We start from the raw sequence: 21,071 nt of genomic DNA, 5'->3' as shown, positions 1-21,071 counted from the left end.
TCAAATAACCTGGACAATAATAAGTGAACACCAGAATCATGGTTCATGACAGACAATCACCAAAACATTCAATTTGGTAGTCTCTAAATTTGGGTATAATGGAGTTTTTGTTTGTTTTATCCAGTGGTTTACCAACATGATGAAATCACTCACGAATGTTGTCGCCCCCCTCCCCCAGGGATCACCAATGTGTCGGGCAGACCTGCGAGCTGTGAACGTGAACTTGTGTGACATGTGTGTGATCCTGTCCCCCAACAACCAAAGCCAGGAGCAGGACCCCTGTCTGCAGGACAAGGAGGCCATCCTCTGCTCCCTCAACATCAAGTCCATGCAGTTTGACGACAGTATCGGCCTCTTACAGGCCAATTCCCAAGGTGGGCATTCTTGGATCTTGCCAGGCACGCCTATTGGGGGAGGCACGGGTAGAGCTGGTGAGTGGATGCTGCTTTACAGCGTTTCCGTGTCCCACGTCTGTCCCGTGTCCAACCTTGTTGTCCGTGTCGTCTGGTCGGTGTCATGTCATCCACTCATCGTGGTTCAGGATAGTAGGCTGTTGTCGTCGTCATTGGTGTTGTTGTGTCTTTAGCCACATGGCAACTTGTCATCATATTGACTTGATCAGTGTTCTCAGTTTGCATGATTTAAAAAAAAAGTAATATAATTGTCATCCAGAAACTTCTTACATGTAACCAGGGTTTTGGAACTCGGCTTTCTTACCATGGAAAAAGATGTGAAGAGCAGACAAATGATTAGATTTAAGCTTTCTTACCATGGAAAAAGATGTGAAGAGCGGACAAATGATTAGATTTAAGTTTGGTGTACTTACTGTATAAAGCTACATGTAGATGGTGATCATGTCCATGTGTCAGTGTTCTGTGCAGTCTGTCTATAACTAACACTTTTTGTGTGACATGATACTATGTGATTCTTCCCTACAGGGAGCACAGGTAACATCTAGATCCTTTTCCTCATCTTTCATCTGTCAAGTCTTTCATTCTGTTTTACATTCAAGCCTGCAGCAAGAACTAAAGACTTCTTTTGCCTAACTTGGGCATAGTGGGTGTGCTCTGAAAGCCTATGTTTCACTTTATGGAATTCTGATATTCTGAAGCCATTTTTCTTCCAACCATAGACCAATATCACCCAATGCTTCCATTTGTTCCTTTGGTTTTCTATATTTCCTCTTCATCACACCCCCAAGTATTAATATATGTAAACATGTGATAAACATTGACCAGAAAACTGAAATTACAACTAATTGAATATCTAGAACAACAGAATGATTGAAAAGAAATTGTATTGCCAGTACTACGGGTATTGGGCCTTTATTCTACATGTAAGTGCTGTTATCAATTATGTTTTTAATTGAATCATGCTGTCCATTGGTATTCTGCTCACCCTCCATGTCACTGGTATGTACCATTTCACCCACACCTTACATGTATAAGGGCCTACATGTACAGGGTAAATGGGTAGTCCCAGCAAAACTTTATGCTAAATTCAGTGTTACGCTTAAGTAAAGAAGCTAATCACACAAACTGTGGCCATCTTGCTACAACTCATGGGTATTAAAGAGCATTCCCTATTAATTGAATTGATAGATGTAATTCAAAAGCATTGTAGAAAAGGGATCTGTGGGCCCTGATGTACATGTATGCCACGAACACAAGTTCTTTCTGAGTATAGCTATAGGCACAAAGAATATATTGTAGTGTAATGCAGCACAGATTGAAAAGTAAGTTATTTACCTACATGTAACAGTATAATATTGTCTTTTTCAAGACAAGTGATGAAACTGCATAATCTTATTGCATGTTAAGTCATTCATAATCCTCAGTGTGTCTGATTAAGATGGTTGCTGTTCCTGTAGGTTTCCTTCCACCAGGGTTCAACAACGCATTTTCCCCAGCCTCCAGCCCAGACAACAACGTGTCCAGGAGAGGCTCCACCATGGGCAGCAATGTGCCCATGATCACTGAGCTGGGTGGGTACCTGTACACTTCAGTACACAGTGCTCGGTGTTACCTGTAAAATGGTCTGAAGTTAATAAAATCCAATTAAGGAAGGATAGGATGAGTCTTCTTTGATATACAGTTTGCTTGAAAATTACCAAAGAGGCATCTAACAGTTACGTAAATTAATTGTATAATATAACATCCATCAAGAATGCCAGAACATAGTATAACACATTAATCCAGAAAAAAGGTATTATGTGTGATTTAGTATAGATGTAACCCATCCCAGGTCTGCTCGACTGGAATAACAAAATTCTGTCGCAGCATGACCTTAATTAACCTTGAGTACTTTCCTGTGATGGTAGTTGCACAGTTAGCACAAACGATATACATGTAACATAACTATACTAGCAGTGGACAGTTTAGGAGGACCTAATAGCTCTATGTATTACTAATCAATTAATCATCCCTTACAACTTCTTTAAAGTTAAGCAACTTACTGTGTGGAGAAGTGTCATGTATTTTGCCTACTGAATACAGTACCTGAGTATATAGCACTGTTCAGATTCAAGGATGGGAGCTTACACAATAAGTCTGGCTAAGAATTTCCCCATTCCAGGCTTTGTTATCATTGCATTGTTTTAAAGTAGCAAAGTGTGGCCTAAGTGTACATGAACTGTATATCATCAGGCCTCTAAATTGTTAACTCCTGTTGCAGTGAATGATGGGAATGTGCAGTTCTTAGATCAGGATGATGATGACGATCCCGACACCGAACTCTACCTCACACAACCGTTCGCCTGCGGGACCGCCTTCACCATTAGTGTCCTGGATTCACTCATGAGTGCGGTGAGTCCTTCTAACATCATATGGTGTATAGAGTACTGCCAATCTCTGTTTTTCTATGTTGTTACTTTGGCCACAAAGCTTGCAAGCAATGCTCAGTAGATTGTTAGTCAACTGGTAGCACTGTGTGTTCAATTTTTATCTTACATGTAATTAATGCGGAGACAACAGTTCTAGTGTACAGAACATTCAGTACCGGGGACAGAGACAACAGTGCTAGTGTACAGAACATTCAGTACCAGGGACAGAGACAACAGTGCTAGTGTACAGAACATTCAGTACCAGGGACAGAGACAACAGTGCTAGTGTACAGAACATTCAGTACCAGGGACAGAGACAACAGTGCTAGTGCACAGAACATTCAGTACCGGGGACAGAGACAACAGTGCTAGTGTACAGAACATTCAGTACCAGGGACAGAGACAACAGTGCTCGTGTACAGAACATTCAGTACCAGGGACAGAGACAACAGTGCTAGTGCACAGAACATTCAGTACCAGGGACAGAGACAACAGTGCTCGTGTACAGAACATTCAGTGCCAGGGACAGAGACAACAGTGCTAGTGTACAGAACATTCAGTACCTGGGACAGAGACAACAGTGCTAGTGTACAGAACATTATTTCTATGTTGCTGCCTCTCAAGTCATTGTTGTGGACAGTTGAAGAATTGGAATATTATTATTGTTTTTAGTCATGTCTTCCTGGAAAAGCAATCTAGTCCTGTTGTGCATAGTTCAAGGATGTTGTTAAATGCTTTGTTCTCAACCAGTAGGACCAGTATGCATTACGCAAAATTCAGTAAGTCATTTATTGAAAAAAAGAGCCTTCCACATGTACCTTTTATAAAAAGTCTGGTGACTTACTGTAACAGCTTTCCCTACAAATTATGGTGAATCAAAAATTGCTTGCCAATTCCTTACAGGAAAGGAATATGTAGGCCTCCTTAATAACTGTACAAAACTGATGTGCTACAACATTGTACATGTATGCCTTGAAGTGTACATGTATGCCTTTAATGGTTACACAAAGTGTCTTTCATTCCCCAGACGTATTTCAATGATAACGCCCTGACGCTGATCCGAACACTGATCACCGGAGGGGCGACCCATGAGCTGGAGCAGATCCTAGCGGAGGGTTCTGGGATGCGGGGAGGGTACAGCACGCCGGAGACCCTGCGCAACAGGGACAGGTGTAAAGTAGCACAGATCCCCATGATGGACGGACCCTTCCAGGCATTCGGGGTGAGATTTTCTTATTACCTTTGTAAGGAATGTTATCTTTTCAGTGCTGTTTGTTTATGTATCTGTGTGTTTGTGTGTGGACAGTGCAACTCCAGAAGTGGTGGATGAAGCAGTACGATATTTAAAATGTTAGCAAAGGGAAGGACAAAATTTGATTTGGGGCCTTCTAGCAGTGGAAGATGCAGTCAGGTTTTATTGAAAAACAATTAATGCAGCAGCTGTAATGTGTTTCAATATTTAGATGCATGTACTCAGATGGAAGCTGCAGGTAATAATGCAAACATGAATGAAGCATGCTTCAATGTATTCTAAACAAAATATGTACCTGTCTATGTGCTGGCCTCTTGCTAGAAACGTGGCAAAATATTAGACTAAGTAGTTGTCATATTCAGATATTTTTTTATCAGATGACTTTTCTTAATTTTCCTCATAAAAAATCGATTTGGGTCACGAATTGACTCTCCCTGCACTAGCAAATACTTAGTTGTAATACTTCTCATGTATGTAACATTGATAATGTATCTATTACTCTTACCATGCCATTGCACCTAAACATATGATTTTCACTTTCCCCTCTCTCCTATCTGTCTGGGAATTGTTCACACAGACCATCGGAAAGGTGCGCATGCCTTCTTACATTCTTACATTCCTTAGACAATGTCAATAACTGTCAGGACATGCTTGTACTGGTACCTGGTGCCTCCTCTTGGCAGAACAGACTTACAGCCAACTGATAACCATTATTCATAACCTCAGCAGTTGATACTGTAACCCTGTATTGTAAAAGAATTCGTACCTGGAATGATTATAATAAAAACATAATGAATGCTGGCTAGTTTTGAATACAGTAATGAGTAATTAAATAACTGTAACCTAATGTCAGCATTGGCAGTATGCTTTAAAGGCACTAGTGCTAAAGCTAGAATTTGAGTTAAGTTCTTGAAACAGGAAAAATGCTCATGACAATTCTTTATAGACTGGTATTACATAGTGCTGAATGTTATGTTTTTATTTGGAGGTTGCTTGAGGATATGAAGTTGTTGAGTTTACTCATGTCTGTATTGCATTTTCCAGAATGGCGGTTGCTATGGCGATTTGTTTGTCAGCGCCCTGAAAAGCTACAACCTTCTCGCCTTCGGGATATACCGCTTCCGTGACGCAGAGTGCAACACCAAAAACCCGTCCTCAAAGAGATACGTAATCTGTAATCCGCCCTACGAGTTCAAACTCTGCACAACGGACATGATCTTCTGCTTGCAACAGTTCGACCGCAATCCCATGGACATGCGCTCCAACAGTTTCAGCCAATCACAGAGCCACCTGATGCGGGGGAAGCAGAAAAACCGTCCGACCAAGAAAAAGTATGACGCAGATTTTGACGTCTGACCCTTGGCTGATGCTCCTTGCTAATTAACAAGGCGTGCACGAGCCTCGACCCTATCTCTGCTGTCCTAACTACTGCGTAATGATTCTGTTCCCGTTCTCTGAGTTACCAACCAGACAAAAGCCTATTTCAGTTCTTTTCCTTCAACCTTGTGTGCATCTTACCTTGTGGACTCCTACAGAGAGAACTAACCATGAGAACTGAGGGAGTTGTGAGAGCGTCGGAACCGTGCACCTCACCTCACCTCACCTACTACTGACTACGCCGCTTTATTAACATGTCATCCCACCATCACCATCAAGTGCAATTCATCCTCCTTTCTGTCACTCATCAACACCAAAGAATTACTTGATTAGTATTAATTATCATCACTTTCATCGATACTATCGAAGTTGCAAATCTATAATGTTACTAGAAATATAGACTCTTACGAGGACTCTCTTCTTTTTCCTCCCTCTTGCCACTTGAAGGCAAAATGTGCAAATAGCACACAACAAAGTATAGTAAGCACCTCTATTTTCCTTCTAGAACCTTTTTCACAGAGTGATGTTTTGCGTTCTTTTTTTGTTTTTCATTAGTGCTTACAGGAGTTCAAAGCATATTCGACTAGAAGGTAAAATTTTTTGACAAAATGGCATGCTTTTAATATCCTATATACCTAGACATATCTTTGGCATGTCCCAAAAGAAAACTGTGCAAGAACATATAATATTTCAGGCATCATCGTGTCATGTTTACATCATCATAACTTTTTCATGCTAGTCATACTAGCTTTATATTTTTCTACCATCATCTTCAGAAGTATTAATTTTTTACATTGATAATTTCTTAAACACATTTCACCATCCTGCTGTGTATCAGACATATCTGCAGTGACATTTATTTGGTTTTCCCATTGCCTTTCATCTCCGTGTAGAAAAGTCCACCCTTCAAGTCACCTTACGTAGGTCGCCACAGGAAGACAAAGACTTCACAACCGAGAAACACGCCAGAGAATTTGACGTCTGATCACAACGGTGCAGCTAATCTGTTGTTCTCTGCAAATTTTTGGTCCACATGAACCTTAAGATTTATCAATAAGTACTTATTATCCAATCAATTATCAACTGATTGGATCTAATCATTAAGGTGTATCTATTGATACTGAAGTCAACTTATAACTGTTACAGTACTACAACTTCCTGTGATTCTGTTGAAGAAAAGAGCAGTCCTATTTTGTGCAATTTTGTCAAGCTGTAGGATTTTCATGGAAAGTCATATGTTTATACATAAATATGAATTTATATATATACATATATATATATATATACATACAGCTGTAAGATATTTTTGAGCCAATTGTATGTTATGTGTATGGGCGTAATTGTCTGTTTTGTATGTATGAACAGTTTTTTGTGGTGTATTCCTTCGGCTCAAGACAGTAGGGACAGGTAGCAGAGTGAGTTTGGACAGGGTGATTTAAAAGAATACAGAAAGTATGCAGGACAGATCTAATCAAGTTGTGCAATGTGAAAACTAAAGCTATAGTAACTGCAGAGTGCTTATAACACACAGTATCGCATGATATAGTATAACAAAGAGGAAAGGATTTACCTGTGTGTGAAAAAAAAAGATACTGAATGGAGGACAGTAAAGCATAGAGCCATAACATGGTTCCTGTAAATAAGTTTATCTAAAAGTGTCTACGTGTGTTTGTACGTTGCGATCCAAGAGCTTGTTGATGTATGTGTGTTCAGATGCTGTACTGCTACTCTGTCACACCTCCAGCCCGCGTGCGCAGCCACAGAAAGTCATTGTCTGCGTGCCGAACAAGTGTTTTTCTCGTACCACGTGTGCGGATGCAGAAAAGGAATTTCTCGTGTCGCTATGGCCCAGTCAGGAGCTCCTGACTCTGTTCCATGTTACCACCTTCAGGTAGACCCACCTTCCACCACCCATCTATCCATCCATCCATCCACCATTGCTGTACGCACAGCAACATCATGTTCACATCATATAGCACTTAAGAACACCATATTATATATATTGGGGAGCTTACAAGAAGTGGGAAAACTTGATGTGTCTTGTTCGTACGTTGTCGTGGATGTCTCGTCCCATCCTTATCCCTGTGCAAGAGGTCTTTGAGTGCAGTTCGATCAACTCGGGAGGAAAGAGTTGTGTCCCAATTTCTAAGTCAGAACAGACAGCTGCGATCAATATATTACCTAAAAGGTCAGATCTGCAGCTTTTCTAATGCAGTGACAGTGACTGTAACAGTTACACAACATGTATGTGAGGTCCACATGAATGTTACTAGGTAGGTTTTGTACGTGCACATTTTGTACATCATGCACCATGGCACCTAGATTGTGTTGGTGGTGAGTGGAACAGAGGAAGTCCTCCAAAGCTGGGCAAAGCCAACCTAACCACAGTACCCTACTTCAACAATACTGCACTGCACCTTATATACGTGTAACCTTTATCACCTTTTAAACCTTTGTAAACGTTTCAACGTCAACGTGTCCAGTATGAAAAGAAATTGGTACCAAAAAAAATATATAACTTGGAAATTCAACGGGTAGCCAGTGCTACAAAAAGATCTACGAATGTCTTATTTAAAAGAAAAAACAAAATCGTAAACATGTAACAGCTTGTGTGGCCTACCATCCCCAGATGTGACGTGGTGTGTGTGCCCTTTGTCTGCCTTGACAACTTTTTGTATTAATAGGGATTATTTTTTCATTGCATAAACATGGCTTAATGTGATCTTTGCTGCAGCTTATAATGGCATATGTAGGTCTCAAGGACATATTGTTTACTGACTATATATATATTGTAACACAAATTTAAAAAATGTTTCTTTTCTCGAGTAAAAAATGTTATTGCTATCTATGCAGTATTATGGCTTGTACTGTCCGTTGGCAATTGTGAATACTTCTGAACAGATGACTTTTTAGTTCATATCACTTTATACGTCAGAAATGGACGTAACATTCTTTGCATCACAGGTCAGACTCAGCCATTTTGAGACCTAACTGTTTCAGTCTCCTAACTGTACATGTTGCCATAGAGTAGTTTTGGATTATCTGTGAACAAAAGTGATCTAGGCATTGAATGTTGCAGTGGTCTTGCGTTTTGGAGCCCCGTCCTTTCTACGCAAGCTGAATTTCCATTCTTGTGAAAATGTTTTTATTACATGAATTGCAAGTGCAGGGTGCCTCTTTAGGCCGTAAAGGTACCATCGTTTACCGGTTTTCAAGTTATGTGATTTGACTTTTGCATGCAGTGCAAGAATGTTAGATACACTGATGTTTTTTATGTCTGTTAACATTCAACATATGTCAGTAGTTTAGGAGTTGTTAAATATAGACAAAATTGTCATGAGTGACCCAGACTTCACGGAAGTGTTTTATAAACACCACCTTTATTCTGTCTGTTGACAATACAGGCTGTTAGTATATGGAAGTGACTTACGTTATTACAGTGGTGTGTTGTACTTAAATGCAGCATTTAATCTGTATATACTGCTTTGTTGTCACTGAGTACACCTCCATTCCGTATGACTGGGCACCTGATACTAGCCAATGGCAACGCAGTGTTGTGGTGAATTCACTATGGATTAAAATCAGATATATCACAATAATTATGTTTCGAGTTTTTTTTTTTTATGTGTGTCACAATCGTCAGCAGACATGTTTGATTCTTCTGTCATCAAAAGCTTGAAAGGAATTTACCTTTCATACCTTATTTTTCATAGCAGGTACAATAGACCTCATCAATTTAGTTTTTGTTTGTTTGCATATGTAAGATATGTGAAAGTAGACTCCACCTCCACATACCAAAAATCATGACAATCCGTCAACACGTGCTAGAGTTCATAAGGATCCATCCAAGGCTTCTCGAGTTATGCTGTTCACAGAAAGACAAACACTCTCAAAATATAACCCTCTGGTGAAGATAAAAATCAGTACATCCTAAAGCAAGTGAAAATAGATTTAAAAAATCAAGGGTACAACCAGCTGAAAATGTTAGCGTCATTTCAATTACATTCTAAAGCATCTCATAAGCAATGTCAAGTAACAAAAAGGCATTATGCATCTCATACATACATATAATACCACTTAAAGTAATCAATCATCGAGGCAGTGGGGACCCCTAGCTGTCGAAAGTATCATTGCAGGTCAACAATGACTAAGTTATACATTACAATACAAATTGTGCGGCCTAAAGGTGACATTGACGCTGATAACTCATGTCAATGTACACATGGAAATTAAACAAGTTGTATGTTGTAAAATAAATGAAGAATGGACGGATTAATGTGAAACTACTGTGAAGGTCAATCCACAATACAGGCTTAGTTGTACCTCCACACATTTGTAAGTCCAAGTCTTGCTGACTTTCATGTTAAAAATGGTGGCAAGGATACAAGAACAGGGTGATAAGATCTGATTAGGTTCAAGATTTTGGTTGCAGTAATTTTTACTGTGGACACGTACAAATGTACTGTGTTGTGCAGCCTGAATATGATGTGGATACTGGTTGCTCATTTCAATACATTGCATACTTACAGATAATATAATGTTGATATTACCGCACATCAAACTATGACATACACAAAATGTACCTGTATGCTGATTGGTCAATCTGCAGCATTTATTTCATTGACTGCTAGGGGTCTCTTTTGAATAATTAATGTAAAGTCGTATTTGCAATATACTAGTAACTCGTGCATATGTGCTATATCTGTGTGGCAGTATAACCTTGCGCAACAGTAACTCAAGCTCGCAACGTTTTGAATTGTGTCTGCCTCAGATTTGGTGGCCTCAGTGTAGAATACTTGTCAGCACTGGATTTAATGAGCTGAACCTTTCTCAGTGCTGGAAGCCAAGTGCTGATTTGAAGCCTCAGAACTCAGTTTCCAGAGCTGACAGGTGTCTGGTGTCAAAGCTGCTTCAGAAGTCACTAGTGCTGAGAACAAATACAGCAGTGAAATCTAAGTTATAACGGCACAAAAAAAATTAGTCCTGTATGTTGTCTGCTGCTGTGCTGTAGTACTGACCAGACGAGATAGGTGTCGCTGTTAGACCAACCTCAAGCCTACCTACATGTATGTCTTGAAAACTCCAAGTGCTTGTAACGTAGAGTTAAAAGTAAGTAACCAAGAGTTAAATACCAAGAGAGACTATTGACTCAAAAGCGAACCATGTGTTACTCAGCACAAAGAGGCCACGTCTAGCGAAATAATAGACGTAAAACGAGGACAACAAAAAGAAGTAACATTACATGAACTTGATGAGTTTTCCTTTCTGTTAGCCTAATCTGTGTTACCATTTCCATAGGGAGCAATTTGCGGCAAAAGATCACAATCAGCATTTTTAAATGCCGTGCTGTATATTGACCACTATTCAGCATGTCAGGCAGGATGAACATAAGCAAGTAAACTGCTCATGGCTACGTGCGTACACACACACGTGTCTACATGCACACATATGAACTCATACATACAAATAAGCACAAGTAAATCGCTGAAAGAAAAACAAACTCAATATAACTCATCATTTCCAGTGTTAATTAAACATTTTGCAGGTAAGGCTGAACAAATCACCAAGTAATTTAACTGACTGGTAAAAATACAGAACTCAAAACTTAGCTGCAATTTATTGTTGATAATAAATGAAGCACTTGCCACCCTTATTGGCAACAACAAAAACTACAGTTAACTGTAGTCAACATTTCTGCTGGGACATCAGTCCATTGAATCAGTCAATTGCTAGTGTTAATCAAATATTAATTAGAAAGGTAATATTTGCAAGCAAATACAGAATGTTACCTTCACATGGTTTAGTCTAGCATTTCTACCTGGAAGGGTAAACTGATTAAGTTGCAGATGTTGACACAGGATAAGTCAAGACATGCAAGAAGGTACAAATAAATTTTGATGATTTTTTATCTGTAACGTTATACATCTTGAATAATGAACACAACGTCCAATATTGTTCCAAACAGGGTTTCTCATCATCATCTCATCACAGCCCCATAGCTACAAGCCACAGGGGCAGTCTGTCTGTCCAAAATTTTATCCATTTCTGACGGTCGTCAACAGGGTTTACTCGACGACATTTAGCGTGTCGTCTGCGGGAGCGTCAAGGCCTATGAATTTTTTCGGCTTGGGGAGGTCCAGGGAGAAATTTCTTGGCTTGCGGAGAGAGAGCCATGGAAAAAAAACTGGCTTCCTTCAACAATATGTATTCAAATGTTTAAAAAATAAAGCTTTGAATCACTTGGGAAATTCATATTCTCTGACTTGGTGCAGAACGCGAGCCGCGAAGTTCAGTTGATAACATAAGAATAAGTTTAATTTTGCGCTTTCCGTCATTGTTGACGAACAAACTCGGCGCGTAAGTATAGACAAATTTTGCAAAAATCTCTAAAAAATCAGCGGATGTTTGCGGACGGTGCTGACTTTGATGATAATTCCTAACGCGCGCCGGCGGCGAGAGAGAAGCGAGAAGCGACTGGTCGAACCCAGTCGGTGCCGCGCCCCTCCCCTTATTGTTCTGGTCAGTCGCATCGTGCTAGCGCCGATGTTTTTGTTGTCATTTTCCCGGCCCCGATTAACTGTCAGTTGTTGCTACCATAGAAGTAAAAAAAAATCGAACAATAGGTGAAATTAAATAAGGTACTTTCAAAATAGTCTCCGGTAAGCCGATCGGACCTCATATGCTTGCGCTCTATACGGGGGCGGGGCCCTACATGAAACGTGACAAATAGGTGTGCTTTTGATTCTTTAATTGACTGCTTATAAAATATGGACCGAATCTACCGGTGTCATCATGTTGCACCAAATTTGGGCTGACCGTCTATGAAAATTAAGATGTCGAAGATATTTCCCAAAAGGTAGGCAGAGATTTGTTGATGTTGGCGGTGTTGTTTTTTTCGTAATGATTTTCTTAGTCGGACCATCGCAAACAGTGCATTCAGTCCCTTTCCCCGTAAAAACATCAGCTAGATTGTGCTAGATACAGCCTCACATGAGGCAAGAAGTACATACAGTCACAATTTTATTGTCAAATATTATAGAATTGAAGTCTCGTTTCTATCTACTTGAATTAGACTAACTTCTGAAGAGAGCAAAATTAAAACAAGCGTACCAAGTTACGGCACACTGCGTAGCACAAAATCGGAAGGTACATTCACAGCTTGAAACGTCTCACAGAGTTTGCCGCTTGTACAACGCAGTGCGAAGGGTTCTCTTCAGCATGCTCAGTCACACTTTTACGTTTTCTATGAACCATATACCCAGTGTGAAATCGAATGTTACACATATCCTGTTTATGTCGCAGTAAGAGCGCAGCGCGATCGCCGTCTAGTGGAAATTTCGAAAGGGGGCCTTACCAACTACTGTAAATCGCACAAATTCACAGAAACAGCTGATTAGCGTAATCGCTAAAATTGCCACAAATCTATTATATTCGTTCACGTCCCGCAGTTGCCGGACACTCTCAGAGCAGAAATTGATATGGCTACCCCTGCACACTGCACGTGATCTTCACAGTACGCAGCACATCTCCGCTATGCTTCCTGTCACAGTCAATCTGTGTAAATTCATTCATATTTTGAACGGCCCAATCATTTTTTCAGAGCCCGCAATTCATATTTAATAAATTTCTTTTATTCTTAGCAAACAATTTTGATTTACGTTTGATGTACGTAGTTTGTTTATGCCCTCATTATCAATACGTGCCGCAGTCGGTACACTTCAAACCCGTCCGCCTGTCAATCATGCAAACTTCAAGGGGTTAGGTTTCTGCTACACTTAACTTTCGCGTTGGCTTATGCTGATTTGTGCCTGGGGATTTGTGCTGTGCCGGCCACCCCCACCGTGTATAAAGCTGTAAGTAGATTTATTGTAATTCACCCAGACTTCGTTTCCGTTCTCCACTTGCTTGCTGGGGACCAACGCAGCGCTGTGGTAACTTACATGATAAACAACAAGGTGAACGGAATGACCGTGACCTAAGATGGGGAGGGCGTTCCACGCTGCAGTTAATCGTGTTTGTTCAGGTCAGTTTAATAGCGAAATAAACTCATCAAGTTCATCGTTTGTGTTTCACATACCTTTATGTCTCAGGCGTAAAACTTTGAGTTTGCATGACGATCGTTATGCATGTTTTTTTATGTAACAGCCGGCAACACGCAGTGACCTTGCGTCTAACGTAGTCATGTGTTGTTGTTTTTTTTGCTCAAATGTTCTTGTTGACTCAAAAATCGGTTAACTACAACCGTGACACCAATCCGTGTTCATAGNATGTTATCATTAAGATTCAGTCATTGCAACTATCAATTGTTATAAAATTATTTTGTACATTAGTACATTGTGTATTTGATAAATGTGAACAACAAATTGTATTTTCTTTTAGATTTACAAAAATGCTTACCATAACAGTTAAACCAGGAAGAATTGATAGAGAGGGGTGTTGAAAAGCTGTTTGACTATGTATATTTTCTTTCAGTTGACCATTTTCCTGTCATTCAGCAGTATGCTTTCAGTCAATTTATCTTATTTTCACACCCTCCAATACTGTTCTTTCTGATTAAATTAAATTTTTGTTCCTTTCTAATTCGGTTCCCACAAACTAGATATTTCCAAGATTAGTGTAGACTACACAAAAGTGGGGATATGATAAACTCTAAGCAGATGTTGAGGTGTACAATTGAAACATGTATTTTTGTGAATAATTTCATCTACTTGGTAAATCACTGTAGAACAAAGTACAATAGAACCTATCAATAATTGCGCCAAGGAAGGTGACAGGTGATTTCCAAAATGTTGGCTAGGTATTAGCTCTTTGAAAGTGTACAATGAACTTTGTCATTCTGTTAAGTTTTCTGACTGCCAACTGGGGTAAAGGACTGTCAGAAATGTCCCCCAGACATCTGCTTGGAGAGAAGGACTAAGCTGGAACATGACTGAAGAATTCTACTGCATGCATAATAAACAAGCACCCTAACGCAGGTAAGAATCATGTACAAAAAAGGGACCACATTCGAAACCTGCACTATAACAAGACACAGTAAAAGTGTACATGTATTGCATTGATAGCATTGCCGTTTAAGACCCTACCTTATACACATAAACCCAAGCAAGAAAGGTACTTCTACATTTCATGTTTCATACAACCATACTTAACTTACTTGGTACTTGTTTCATACAACCATACTATCTAGAAATTTGAAGAGACTGTTACATATGAACGAGATTTTATGGCTTTAAGTCTATGTGACCAATTTGAGATTTCAAATCATTTCATGTCAGAAAATGCTGGTAATATTAAATGTTACTTGCACCTAGTATTTCGCTGCAGATGGACACTGATATCTTAGAGTACAGGAGATCATTATATAAACAAGTAGGATATATCTAACTAAGAAAATAACTTGGAGCAGAAGTGTTGCAATAAACTAATTGCATATAAACTTTAACTTTATGCTGCCATCAAAGTTACTTCAAGCATCTGGCAAACTGGTTGCACTTTCAAATCCATTTTCTCATTCCAGGAGAAACAAGAATAAGGTTTAAAGTAAACTTTAAGAGTTAGCTGTTTTTGACAACTGTATTGCAAATTACAGAAACAACTTCAATTTAAACCATTGCCTTGCACTTCAATTTGAGATTTACACCTAGCTAACTAAAGACACAATGAAGAAATTTTAAACTCAAGTTAAACCACTCCTATATTGCGCATTTCTTCAAGGCAAAAAAACAAGCATAAAGTGTCTAATGCCAACATCAATTTCAACATTAGCATAGAGCATCATGTGATGTAGAACTTGAGGCAGAAGGTTGATTGCTCTCGACAACTGTCAATCATATTCTGATTTTAGGTGAGCTTGCTGTACATCTCGGTGATCTGGTCCTGGAAGAAGTCCCTCAGCTGTGGTCGCTTGGACTTGAAGGTGGGGGTAAGGAGTCCGTTCTCTACCGAGAAGGGCTCCGGGCACAAGTAAAGATCTTTCACCTATTGGTGTGGAGAAAGATGAGTTTGAGGCATAAGAAAAAACTTTGAAATGGACCAACATCAACAGTACCTAACGCCCCCATTTGTAAGCATTAAACTATATTACTGTTAAGGGACTTTTTAGGAAGAAAGGAATACCAATAGACACCTTTGTATCAATTTATTGTATTTCAGCCATACCACAGGTATGGTGAAATGTATTGTATTTGTAATGTTTCTGCTTCTTTCTTCTGTCAAATCTTCAAAGCAATTCATCTCCTTTGTTCCTAGACCGAATGACCCACCATATTCTTGGTCTTGTTGATGCAAAAATCGCTTCCATGCAGAATACTCTACCATCTCTATCTAAACGTTTGGTCCTTACTTCATGCTACATTATTTTGGAAACTGAGTATTTCCCAGAAGTCATGTAGGCTGAACATCTAAATGCTTTCTTCGAACCCCATTGCAACACCGTTACACAGACAAGGAGACTTGCCCATATCTTAGGCGAATACTAAAATGCCAATCATTTCTCTTTGAATGGAGCTATGCCAGGACGGATACCAGGCTCATGACAGTCCTCACCTGTTCAAATGAGTGCAGGCTGGATTTCTTCCCCAGGGCTATGATGCTGTCCATAACCTCCTTCTTCAGTGCCTGCAACAAAACACAACATTGTCATGTCAGGCAATCAGAGATGGTAGACTTTACCCCTTACCCATGCATACAGCTTTGTGTCCCTTCCAGTACACAAAATAGCAACACTGGCGATGCTGCATTGTGTATATTGGCAATCACAGAAGCACGCAAACACACACACACACATATACACACACACAGAGTACAGATAAGTAAAAAAACAATATTCTAAGCTCTTGCTATACCATAGCAGTAAACCAGAATGCATGCACTAGGACTCTGCTGCTGCAGCCTCTAGAGTAGTCTTGCTGTTGATAATGTTGGTACCTCATGTACCAAAGATACACCATACCACTACATGTACTTATCTTGTTACAAAAAAATGACTTGTTACAAGTAATGACTGATGTCTTCCAAATCTTCCAGAGTCTAAAGTAACCAGTGTTGACCCTTGAGATGTAGAGGGAAGCTTACCGCATTCTTGCAGAGCTCTGCCATGTCCCCTGTGATGCCTTTGGAAGATGCCAGTTGAGGAAAGGCCACCTCATCAGGCACCACCACGCCTACCAGACAGGCCTTGGAACAACAGGGAGGACAAGAAACATATTTCAAAACATGGAAAAAACTTGAAATACTTTAAAGCAATCTGCTTTATCATTTATCCCTAGTTGAGTCATTTATTTCCTCCTTCCTACAGATTTTCAACAACTACATGTTGTAGTATGTAATTAAAGGTACATTTTCTGTGGTACATCTTGGAGAAAAGTATTATACAGGATAATTAGGAAAACACAGAATAGTCTGGCCCCAACCCCATTAAAAATTTGCTCCTCATAATAGCTTCCAGCATCATATCGGCAATAAAATATTTCCCAGAAGCAGAGTAACGGAAGGTTGAACTTCTCAATGCCTAACATGTTGCCATGAGGACAGTGTGACTCTGAGCCAATCAGAGCTCTTGTTTATGTTTTAGATGAATATTGAAATGCCAATTGTTTCTGTACTGAGGGGTTGGAAGACTACGGAGAAGCGATGAAAGAGTCAAACAGTGGTGGAATATGATGAACAGCAGGCTGTGTCTGTGTGTCCACTCACCTGTAAACTCTCTCCATGTACGAACACCTGTCCCACCAGTGGACTGCGCAGGTACACACCTTCTATCTTCTCTGGGGCGATGTATTCTCCCTGAAGGTAGATGAATCATTGACACTTCAACATGTCATAATACTGTGGGAAAGTTCAAGGTCACAGCAAGTAAACACTAGCACTATATGGGTGGCGTTTGCATAGCACCCGTTGCTTTTTGCAAGAAGAAATACAGAAATGGGGAAAACATCTTGACATGCACTTGTAGAAGTGACACTAGTGAGGTATGAGAATTCTTGACCCACCTGAGCCAGTTTGAAGATGTGCTTCTTCCTGTCAATGATCTTCAGGGTTCCTTGCTGTAAGAGTGTAAAAAGCCATGAAATTTAGTCCCAATATGTATCTAGGTATGTGAGTGTGTATATAAAGTAAATTAGCGATAAAAACGAGGATATACAATGTACACTTCTCTGTACGCTACTGATAGTATTTTGCAACACATTATTGAGTATTGTTGACAGTGAAAAAAATCAAACTATATGTACTTAATGCTTAGGACACCTACCGGAGTCCAGGTACCAATGTCTCCTGTATGTAACCACCCATTGGCATCTATCGTCTCTGCTGTCTTCTCTGGCTCGTGCAGATATCCCTTGAACACACTAGCTCCTTTCACACAGATCTGTGAACAGTAGATTTTCATGAATGCCTTCTTCAGGCATCCTCCTGAGCAGGGACATCCAACAGCCTGCTCTTTCAACCGTCACCCTTATTTCCTGACCGCCCTGCTTATAAATATTAATGAGATTACCCTTATACATGCAGGACAGCTTTTGAAAACGGAAAGCCTATTCTCTGATTGGCTGACAGCTGGTTTGGGGGGGACGTCCAAAGGAACTAAGAGTGACGGTTAAAAGAGCAGGGTACATCCAAACAGGCAGTTTGGCTGTTGGATGTCCCTGCGTAGGAGGATATCTTCAGGTGGGGAACTGTTTTGATTGCATGACAGAAAATCTGAACTTTGAACATAACAGCATCTGTACTGGTCTCAGTTCATGAACAGTCCAAATAACAAAAATAAACAAGTGCAAGACTTGTTACCAATACTGACCATGAAAAGAATCTTCAGGATTCAAGGTTATAAAAACGGACCATTACCCCATGCAGAGTGTCACCTGCAGCCCATACAATTAACATTGCACGGGGAAGCATACAAGCATGTCTGTGGCCACGATACCAGCCTTGCTGTCTAGTGCCCACAGTTACAGCCTGAATAAAGTCAAATTCATGGGGATGCTCTACTAAACCAAGCTGAGGTTTCCTATTTATGGACATGGGTTCTAATCTGGTGGTCAGAGAATCGACTTTGCCTAAAGAAAACTTTTGGGTGATTCCCTTATTGGCTGACAGCTAACAACAGCCGTAAAAGTGAACACCTCAGCCTGGTTTAGCACAGCCTTCCCAAGGTGTATTGTATAGGCCACAGGTGAGGCTCTGCAGAGGAGCATGAAACGGATCTTTATTGATTATTTCTTACCTCTCCTTTTCCGTCTTTGGCGTAGTAGTTCATGTCTGGTACGTCATCCAGTTTGATCTTTACGCAGGCCACCGGGATGCCAACATGACCTGCACGCAGGAAAATAAAAACATTGTAAAAAATAGTAGACTCTTCATTGACCCCATGGAATGTCTTGGAAGTAGGGACACAGCATCAGTTGTCACTGCAAGGTTCAGGGATGACTACTAGTAATTCTGGCACCTCTGATCTGCACTTCTTGTCATGCTGGGGTGAATGTGACAAGCATAATGAATACAAACAAACCCAAACCAGTACCTCCTGTTTCAAGGAGGGATTCCAGACCTTTGAACTTGCTATAGTCAAAACATATAGTATGTGCCTTTTCATCATTTCAATTTGACCATCTGTAGACAAGACACACGGCTTGAAATACCACCTGCATATGCAGGTTAGTGCAGGTAAAATTGGAGCTGTGCATGTCTTTCTGGTGCCTACCTAAGCTGCACTGGTCCATATACATCTTTGTACGTAAATGTCTTATGATGCAGGTGTATATGGATTGTTATTAACTGCATTGACTGTTACCCCCTATAAAGTATAAAAGAAAAATAGCAATGGTTCCTGAACAATTTTAGTACAATCGATACTTGCCAAATTCAGAGTGGTGCAGGTAAAATTTGTCTGGTGCATGTAATTTTCAATGTTACCTGCCCCAGTACTAGTGCAGAAAAAAGTATTTCGAGGCCTGAGACAGCCCCAGCCGTGATGGAGACTCACCAACACTGAAGTCCATGGGGAATGTTAATGATGCAGCCGCAGCTGACTCCGTCTGACCATAACCCTCAAACACCTGCATGAGACAACAGATAAAACAACATGAGATAGAAACACCCTGTCTGCTGTGATTTGACTGTCATTGATAGTAGTCCACTCATGACAGTACATATGCACTGTACAGTTATGTATTATACTCGCATGATTTCAAATGCTACCAATACAGTTCTCAATGCTTCCAGTACACTTTCAATGCTTCCAATACACTTTTCAATGCTTCCAATACACTTCCCAATGCTTCCAATACACTTCTCAATGCTTCCAATACACTTCTCATGCTTCCAACACATTTTTTTACCATCATAATATTTCCATATGTATCACAGCATCGTTGTATTTTGAACAAACGTGTACCATTTCTGTAAATATCCAACAGCTTGGGTACTTTAAATCCTCACTCTACCCCACTACTGCAAATATGAAAATGTTTGCAGTGGTATCATTTTACATTTTTACAGTGACCTCTGTGCCATGAATTCACGACACAGTGAACATACATGATTGTATGTTTCCATCGTATTACTACTGTTCTGCAGAATTGTTTCTCTTGACCTTACAACCCCACAAAAAATCCCTTTCACCTTCTACTGCAAAACTCAGTCCCTGCAGAAGTAAGTAAATTCGCAGTACTTACAAAGCAGCCCATGGCACAGCGGAGGAACGTCATGATGGTGGGGGACAGTGGGGCAGCGCCTGTCACGATGTACTTCACACGTCCTCCCAGGTTCTCCTGCCAACAAACAAACATACAAACATAAAACTGGGCCCCAAATACTTTTTACTTCATACATGTACCTGCATTGAATATTTAAAATCACCTGCACTAAGCATGTTTCACCATTCAAATCTTAAAAAGTAGGATCACACAGTAAAAACTTTGCAGGGATTTCCTTGGCATCCCCTGTACACACCTATGATATGTATCAATGTATCTATTAGTACAGGTTAGGTACAAGGTAAACATTGGAAATAGCACTGATCCAAATTCTGCTCATTCTTTCAATCAATCGTTCGCTTGCATCATAAGATGCAGCTACAGACAGTTCTCGTCATGTTGTTCTGCACAGACACACACACTCATTCTTTAGAAAACTTCAAAAACGTTTGTTGGATTCTGCAGAAAAGAAATGCAGTTTGCAGACAGCAGTCGTCATTGCTAGTACATGTCTTACAAGTTTACAAGATTTTCTTCACCTGTATCTTCTTGAAGACCACTTTGTCCCACAGCGTGTCATTGTTGAAAACTCCCCTGTCAAAAAAACAATAGAATGTTACAATAAGATGCCACAGTAGACACACACTCATATAGACATGAACAGAAATCTCTTACAACAAGGTAATGGTAGTAACACCTTGCATACATACTGCTTTCAAAACCTTTCAGTCCCCAGACAAACATTGCTACTCTCTAAGCAGAGGTGGAGGGGGAAAATTATGACCTTTTTCTTAATAATAAATATGTGCCAACTGTTTCTGTCAGCTAAAATCTTTGGTAGGGTTGAAATATCGCAATACTACATAATCAATACTGGAAGTCACATGTAGGCAAAAATACACAGGCATATAGAAACTTACAGACAGAC

The 21,071-nt window shown here is 40.1% G+C and overlaps 2 protein-coding genes across 9 annotated transcripts in view; one reads left to right on the top strand and one right to left on the bottom strand.

Moving 5' to 3' along the window:
- The window catches only part of LOC118411517 (calcium-activated potassium channel subunit alpha-1-like), a 42,757-nt gene extending 33,708 nt beyond the window's left edge, over window positions 1-9,049 (top strand). The window contains exons 23-29 of the mRNA XM_035813822.1: window positions 179-374; window positions 1,871-1,984; window positions 2,674-2,804; window positions 3,849-4,043; window positions 5,118-5,404; window positions 6,006-6,040; window positions 6,344-9,049. Of these exons, the coding sequence (XP_035669715.1) occupies window positions 179-374; window positions 1,871-1,984; window positions 2,674-2,804; window positions 3,849-4,043; window positions 5,118-5,404; window positions 6,006-6,040; window positions 6,344-6,435 (1,050 nt within the window). The 3' untranslated portion in view covers window positions 6,436-9,049. The remainder of the gene's footprint in view (window positions 1-178; window positions 375-1,870; window positions 1,985-2,673; window positions 2,805-3,848; window positions 4,044-5,117; window positions 5,405-6,005; window positions 6,041-6,343) is intronic.
- A 4,915-nt stretch (window positions 9,050-13,964) lies between these two features.
- Window positions 13,965-21,071, bottom strand: part of LOC118411518 (long-chain-fatty-acid--CoA ligase 1-like) — a 35,460-nt gene continuing 28,353 nt past the window's right edge. For all 8 annotated transcript variants that reach the window (XM_035813826.1, XM_035813828.1, XM_035813825.1 and 5 more), the window contains 10 exons: window positions 20,683-20,737; window positions 20,123-20,218; window positions 19,432-19,504; window positions 18,673-18,761; window positions 17,701-17,817; window positions 17,441-17,494; window positions 17,145-17,234; window positions 16,524-16,625; window positions 15,996-16,067; window positions 13,965-15,428 (listed from right to left, as the gene is read on the bottom strand). In XM_035813826.1, the coding sequence (XP_035669719.1) occupies window positions 15,291-15,428; window positions 15,996-16,067; window positions 16,524-16,625; window positions 17,145-17,234; window positions 17,441-17,494; window positions 17,701-17,817; window positions 18,673-18,761; window positions 19,432-19,504; window positions 20,123-20,218; window positions 20,683-20,737 (886 nt within the window). In that variant the 3' untranslated portion in view covers window positions 13,965-15,290. The remainder of the gene's footprint in view (window positions 15,429-15,995; window positions 16,068-16,523; window positions 16,626-17,144; window positions 17,235-17,440; window positions 17,495-17,700; window positions 17,818-18,672; window positions 18,762-19,431; window positions 19,505-20,122; window positions 20,219-20,682; window positions 20,738-21,071) is intronic.

The sequence above is a fragment of the Branchiostoma floridae genome, chromosome 3 (genome assembly GCF_000003815.2).
Source record: "Branchiostoma floridae strain S238N-H82 chromosome 3, Bfl_VNyyK, whole genome shotgun sequence".
NCBI lineage: Eukaryota > Metazoa > Chordata > Leptocardii > Amphioxiformes > Branchiostomatidae > Branchiostoma > Branchiostoma floridae.
This window is presented reverse-complemented; position numbering and strand designations above follow the sequence as displayed.